The following is a 7,206-nucleotide window of genomic DNA, read 5'->3' on the forward strand; positions in this document are numbered from 1 at the left end:
CACAGACAGCACAGGGATGGAGCAAGGCTGAGTTTGTGATAGCACTAGCTTTACTTTGACTTAGTAATATATCCATCTACAGAATCCACACCTCTTTCTTTCCTCCATCTCTATTGCCAATGGATATGTAGCTTCTAGGAGTCATCTGAGCATACATGTATTAACTGTGACTGTAGACAGAACAGCAACTGTGATAAAAAGTTATTCTTAATACTGGAAAGCCAATGAATACTGAATGCAAAATATTTGAAATATCAGAACTGAGAGCGTTTGCACAATCCTAATTCTGCCCTTTTGTGTCTATGCATTAAAATCTTTATAACACAAATGCATATCGAAGATAAAATAATAATAGGACAGCCAATCTTAATACAAGCATTAACTAATTCTGCAGTGCTTGGTTTTGCAACCTTAAGGTATTATTTTGGCACAGATATTTGGATATAGTTTTCCTTGACTTGTTGGGGGGTTTTGGTTTTTTTTTGTTGTTGTTTTTTTTTTTAAAGAGCAAAGGTGGATAGGTAAAAAAAACAAACCAAAACCCCATGAAAATCATCTATCTTCTAGGTAAAGCAGCAGTGGAGGGAATTGATTTGTGCAGTTTTCCAGCACAGATACCTGCTGCAGCCATGGAGCAGGCAAAAGGAAGAACCAAGGGTCCTAGTGCAGGCTGTGCAGGAGAGTGGGATCTGCTGCACAGGGGGGTTTCTGCCCTTTCCTCCCCACTGGCTTTGTGCTAATCTGCTCCCTTTCTCTCCTGATTTCACTTGCTTGCACAGTCCAGCAAGAGGGAATAATTTGAGACAGATACCTAAGGGGGAGAAACCGGGACAAGAACAGTTTGGAGAAGACTGTGAGTGGGGAGAAGGGAAGTTAAGATGAATGGAGGCTGCAAACAGAGACTTTGATGTTTAAGATGTTAAAGGCTGAGCTGTATGGCAAGTGACTGGAAAGAGGGAGACAATACTAGGCAACTTTCACAGGTGACACTACAAAAGTCTATTAGTAACAAATTCAGCTCGTGCAAGATTGCTCCTTATAGTGCAGTTTCCTGTGCACTATGAAATCTAGTTCTAAAGCAATTGAAATTAAAACATCTGAAAAACAACTTTAACAGTTCCATGTCTCAGAAATTCTAGGCATTTCTCCACTTTAAATATTCTCTTTGCTAATTTTTTTCTAATTTATAGCATTTTTAATCTGTTCAGCAATTGCTATCTAAAAGGACTCTAAGAACCTGCATAACTATATACATGGTATTACCATATCTGCACCAGACACTTAATTGTAGCAAGGCTAATATATGCATTCTTTAACTCTTCCATGTCTGAAGACAGACTTTGTTTGATTTTAGGAAGAAATTTGTAAATTCATGAAGGACAGGTCCAGAGGATACTAATGTTTACCATGACTTAAATTCACAGTCTGCCTTCCACTAATTTGTGATTTTTTTCCTCCCATTTCTATTAAAATCTTAATTATTTTTCAGTCTTTAAAGGGAGCAAAACTGAAAGCAATAGGAGTCAGTTTAGTGATATACTTTGTTGTCCTATAATATGTACATGCCAGATGACACTGGATAAAAACTTAATGCAGGTTGCTTGTGCTGAGTGCCCAGTATGTTCCTTCTATTACCAAATGCGGTCACTGATATGTCTCACTGCTCACTATTGCCCTGTGCACAGTCCTTTCCTTCCCTATCAGTGATATCTGAAGCTGCTCAGCTTCCATTTATGAAGAAGTTTTCTTTTTTCATAGTACCACAACCATTCTTAGAGGGAGTGTTTACCTCTCTCTTCACTTTTCCCTTTGCAAGGGACTGATCTCCAACTTGGGCTTGTTGCAGCAAAAATGCTTTGGAATCTGCAGATTCCTTACTATTTCTGGAAGCTGAGGTTCAAGGACAGGGAGTATGGGGAAGTTCACATTAGCATTATTTCTGTTATTCTTGTTTTGGGTAAAAATAATAGCCCATTTCCATAACCATCTCATAAATGTACTATTATTATTACCTTGCATAACAATGCTGTAGTTCTGCTTTCCTAGAATATAATCAGTAGTAAACATCGTGTGCATTTTATGGTTGAAAGTTTCAACAGTGCCCTATTTATTCAGCTGAGTGGAAATTTGTAGGTGAATAGGTTTTGATAGTATTTCTGCTCTCATGTTAACCAGATGCTTGAAGGAGGAGTGCCTCCACAGTATGATGTAAGACTTACTCCCAGAGTGATGCCACCAACGTTCATGTTTGCTTTACAGGTTGATGACCAAATGAAGTTGCTTCAGAACTGCTGGAGCGAACTCTTAATTCTAGATCACATTTACCGGCAAGTGGTGCACGGGAAAGAAGGCTCCATCCTCCTGGTTACTGGGCAACAAGTGAGTATGCGGGCTCAGAGAAGTATTGATGGCTTTTTAGTAATCATTTTCAAAACAGCAGGAGTTTAACTAGGTCAGAAGCACTCCTGTGTTCTCAGAGATTCTCCACAAATAATGTAGATAAAATGACATGTGCACTCTGTTCCTAGTCTGCTGATTACGGTTAAACTTATAAAAGCAGATATAATCATAAGCACTTTGCTTTTCAAATATACTCGTACACTTCAGTGATTGAAAAATATCAGATGAGAAGTGTTTCTCCAGAAGTTGTATTTCCTTTGGGCTAAAATGGTTTCTGACAGCAACAACACTCCCAAACCTGATGCCTTATGTCTGAACAATTATGGCTTATTTTCCCTTCAGAATTGTGGTCTACTCAAAAGAATCACTAGCTTGGTCAGAAACCTAGAGAACCTGCAGCTACGACCTCAGAAATATCTTGCTTTTAGAGAAGTATGCACATGTGAAAAATTGGGCAGCTGAGACATCTAATCCCAGGAAAATAATTCTGTCCATAGGCTTATAAATGCAAGCACTGTCTCAGGAGCTGTCTCAGGGTACACACCCTGCAGTTTCTGCACAGCTTTCCAAGGGTTAATTTTCTTCAGGTGTCAGGTGCATAGATGTCCCAAAATGCAAGAGCAAAAATGTGGCAAATATCAGGAAAACTGTGAGAAAACGCAAAGGAAATAGAAAGTTTTGTCTCCCTCACACTTCCCAAAGCACAAAGAATTTGACAGTAAAATAAGAACCTTATTCCTAAGATTCTTATTCTGGTTTTAACAGAAAGAAAGAAAGAAAAAAATAAGACAGTATCAAAGAGAAGAAAATGTGCCTGTACATGGTGTTCCTGATTCAAAGCGAAAGCAATGGCCCATTGCTATTTAAGTAGCTTCAAACTGAACTGCCTCAATTTATACACACATGGCAAAGGGTTCATTTTTCTAAGATACATCATTTATGTCTGCATGTTGTGGGATCTGCTTACAGCCTTAGTTATAGTTTTAAAATTGTAGCCATTTCTTAACACTAAGAACAAGTGTTTGTAAGAATCAGAAGGAGAAATAGCTGTTTGCATTTATGATTAAAGGGTGTACAGCTGAAGGGAGAAATGGTCAACTTGTCCAAGAAAAGGAGTGGGCAAATTCAAATTCTAGCTATGGAACTGACTCCTGCACCTTTGTGGAAATCACTAACCTATCTGAGATAAAGTTGTACTCCCTAATTATATGGGCAAGAATTAGTTTCATTACTCTTGATTTATATTGGTGCTATTGAGAAAATGAGTGATCCCCTTTCCATTTCATCTCCTCCAAAACATGGACAATTGTACAGGCAATTATTTTATCTATCACACAAGGTGCTTGCTTATTCCTTTGTTTATAAAACTATTAAGTATATTGACAGGTTTCTGTTCCTGAGAGAACTGGTAAATTAGTGTCTTGTTTGTGATGTGATTAGCTAGTTTTTAAAGGTACTGAGTGCCTAAGTCCCCCTGAAATCATTAGAGACAACTAAATACCCTTAAATTCTAGCCATTGTCCCCATTTTTCCACAGTAATAATTCTTACCTCGTTAGCCACTTTTATCCTTTCTTGCAAAAAAATCCCACCTGTACATGATCTCAAGGCAAAGGAGAACATTTCATCACTGTTGGACAACAGGTAGCAGGATTGTTATTAAAGGTACTGCTTGCAAATCATCAGCTAGTTTTGGAAGTTGTACATTTCCAGGCAGAATTATAGTCTCCAACCAAATTAAAACCGGACTAAACTGGACTGATTGCATCCGTTTTTGCCCCAGGTTTGCCAAATGGGTTTAATATGTTCTCCTTTCAACCCAATTTCACTTCTATATTCCAAAGTTTGTCTTTTTGAAGTCGATGAAAGCACCCCCAGTGTCCCCCATCATCTTCTGTACTTTCCTCTTCACACTTAGGCTGCTTGGAGAGCAAGGAGCCATAGTACGGGAAGAGCAAACAAGAACACTACAGTCAGTCCCGTTCCTTATGGATGGACTTCTTCCCATTGCATGCTTGCTAATGACTGGAGAACATACTCCCATGGATGCACCACAGATTCTCCTTGAGAAACAGGGAGTCACCAGACCTGCAGTAAACACGCAGTCTCCGACTGCTGTTTTTGAAACTGGAACGAGTCTGAAATCTGCACATAATGCCACTCTATTGTCCTGATCTCGTTCAGCTCTAGGCACAGCCATCCTACACTGAAAGCCAGACTGCTTACAGGAGCAGGCACAGCTGCGCTGGCGGCACCTGCTCTCGCTGGGCTGCGTGGCACGCGTGCTCACAGAAAGCCCGTTGGTTGTTCAGGTATCACAGACACGCAATTGCTATGCCAGTATGCTACTTGTATGCCATTTGTCCTTCAAAAGTATTTACTTTTAAACATATCTATTTAAATTATTTTCATGGGTGAAAATCATTCATTGAAGAACCTCTTTTATTTAGAGGGACAACACTGGGTGAGCTAAGCAGAAGGTTTAAAATCCTTAGAATTGCCAGAGCCACAAATCTTAAAATCACAGAATAATCCAGGCTGGAAGGGATTTTAAGGAGTACCTAGTTCAACTCCCTGCTCAAACCAGGTTTCTCAGGACTTAGAAAATCCCCAGGGATGGCAACTGCAAAACTTCCCTGTGCAGCCATCCCCACTGCCTAACCATCTTCAGGGGGAGAACATTTTTTCTTCACTCTGCTCTAAATCTCTCTTTTTTCCAACTTAGACCCGATGTTGGTCACTCTTCTTGAGCCCTACTGCAAAGCACAGACCCCGGAGACCTTGCTGGTAAAGGCTGAGGCCGAGGCGGCACTGAGTGCCTTGTCTGATCTGTTTGCTGCCACTAAATCACTCACTGATCACAGCAAGTCTCACGGGTTCCTTGTTCACCCCCTAAATACAATTTGACATCCCTTGCGAGTCTCAGCTTCAGCTGAACACTGGCTTTTTTAACACCATCCCGGCGTGCCTGGACAGTGCTTCTAAGTGACTTGTCCTGAGCCATTCCGGCTTCGGCTGCTGTCCCCTGCCTTTCAGCATTCCCGCTCAGCCGTGAGTTACTTGTTCAGTCAAGCTGATCCAGTACAACTCTTTCTTATCCCAAGTGTCAGGATGGACCACCCTGGCAGCATCCACTCCGTCTGTTGTCATTCTAAGACACAACACCAGTTCAAATGTATTTATGAAAGGACAGTTACGACCATGTCTGTCTCCTCCGTATTAAGCGTAAAATAATTCTGGAAAGCCACACTTCTAGACCCAGACATGATGAGGTTTTGCTATTGCACTAAGTGCTGCATACCTCCTGGCTGCTGCTCTGATCCTTTCAGTTCCTCCAGTAGAGACAGGAAAATAACTGCCACCATCTCATAATAATTAATTGATTAATTAATGTGGAAAGCCCTCTGACATTTCTGATGTTTTTATTTACTGCTACCACAAAGCACTATGAGCAAAATTACAGTCAGTTGTCTGGTTTTCAAAGATACTAACTTTAAACTGCGGACCTGAGTTAGACAGCCTACTTTATTACCTGAGAGATCATGATTATTGTCACAAGTTAGCAAATTTAAGACCTCAGAAGCCTCACTCCTTGCTTTCTTTAATATATCCCTTCACAAAGGCTACACACAAACAGTCCTTTTACGATCACAATCAAGGGGGAAACTGTTGGGGGGAAGTTATCACCACTTAATTAGAACACACCTGCTTCCTCCACTTAGGCTGCACAGCCTCTGTTCCTCAGATGCAAAAGTCAAACTTCATCCAGCTCCCCAGGGCCATACCACTGTCAGTTTCATACTAGGTATCTAAAATGGGCTAGTAGTTAGAAGCACACTCAATAATTTTCAAACGCATTGGCTCAAACCCCATTACCTTAGGGCATTCCTCTCACATTTCCATACATCTGCATTTCCCTCAAGCCATTGGCTTATGAGTTTTACCCAGTGTCAATCTACTGTTCCCACTTTGATGGGGAAAAGGTGCAGTCAGCAGCAAACTTGTAAGCATTGGCCCTTGCAGAAAAAAAAAGACTGTGTTTTATTTTATTTTGCTATTTATTTGGTTGGAATTTCATAAATGAACCTCTTTTGTGTGTATGTGTTTCAAGAAAGCACTTTTTTCAGATCATTACAATTCCTCAGCAGTTCCTCAGAAACAAGTTCCTCCCTATGCTGCGCACTTCATTTTCTGCACTAAGTACTGCCCCTCAGCAGTAGCAATTACCATTTCAAAAGGAAAAAAAGTAGCACAAATACATTTTACAACTCTCCAAATTTCATAATAGAAAATAGCTAAGGAGTGATTTGCAATGTGGTGGTTAATTGCAAATCATTGCCAATATGCTCTCCACATGCCAAGTTTCATAGGCTTGCCATGTGGCATGCAATTTTAACAGACCATTTCTAATTATAGAACTTCAATTCCTCGAACCGGAGCACTTCCCTTTTCTATCTTCTACACCAGCTATACATTGCCACCTTCCACGATCCAGCACACACACTAAAGCTCTATACAGAATATCATTGTTCATGCATTTTCATGCTGCAGTCAACACGCAACACATGAATTGTAGCCTCTGCTGCCCAGACATAAGCTGCTCATTTTGTTCGTACTTCCTTTCCAAATCCTCCCTCTGCTGAGTTTGGTCAAAGCCTTTCAGGCTAAAAAGGTGGTCCAAAAATGTGCCTAAATCTCAGATTCCTTTTTTTGAGGTTGTTGAAACTACTGATTTTGTTGAAGTCATCACACAAGTACATCTTTCCATCTGGATTTGTATTCTAAAGTATAGCACCAGAGAAGAGCA

The 7,206-nt window shown here is 40.4% G+C and overlaps 1 protein-coding gene across 2 annotated transcripts in view; it reads left to right on the forward strand.

Moving 5' to 3' along the window:
* The window catches only part of NR5A2 (nuclear receptor subfamily 5 group A member 2), a 107,700-nt gene that overhangs the window by 59,624 nt on the left and 40,870 nt on the right, over window positions 1-7,206 (forward strand). For both annotated transcript variants that reach the window (XM_080406797.1, XM_080406796.1), the window contains one exon: window positions 2,260-2,379. In XM_080406797.1, the coding sequence (XP_080262923.1) occupies window positions 2,260-2,379 (120 nt within the window). The remainder of the gene's footprint in view (window positions 1-2,259; window positions 2,380-7,206) is intronic.

The sequence above is a fragment of the Falco punctatus genome (assembly GCF_963210335.1).
Source record: "Falco punctatus genome assembly, chromosome: 11".
NCBI classification, from domain to species: Eukaryota; Metazoa; Chordata; class Aves; order Falconiformes; family Falconidae; genus Falco; species Falco punctatus.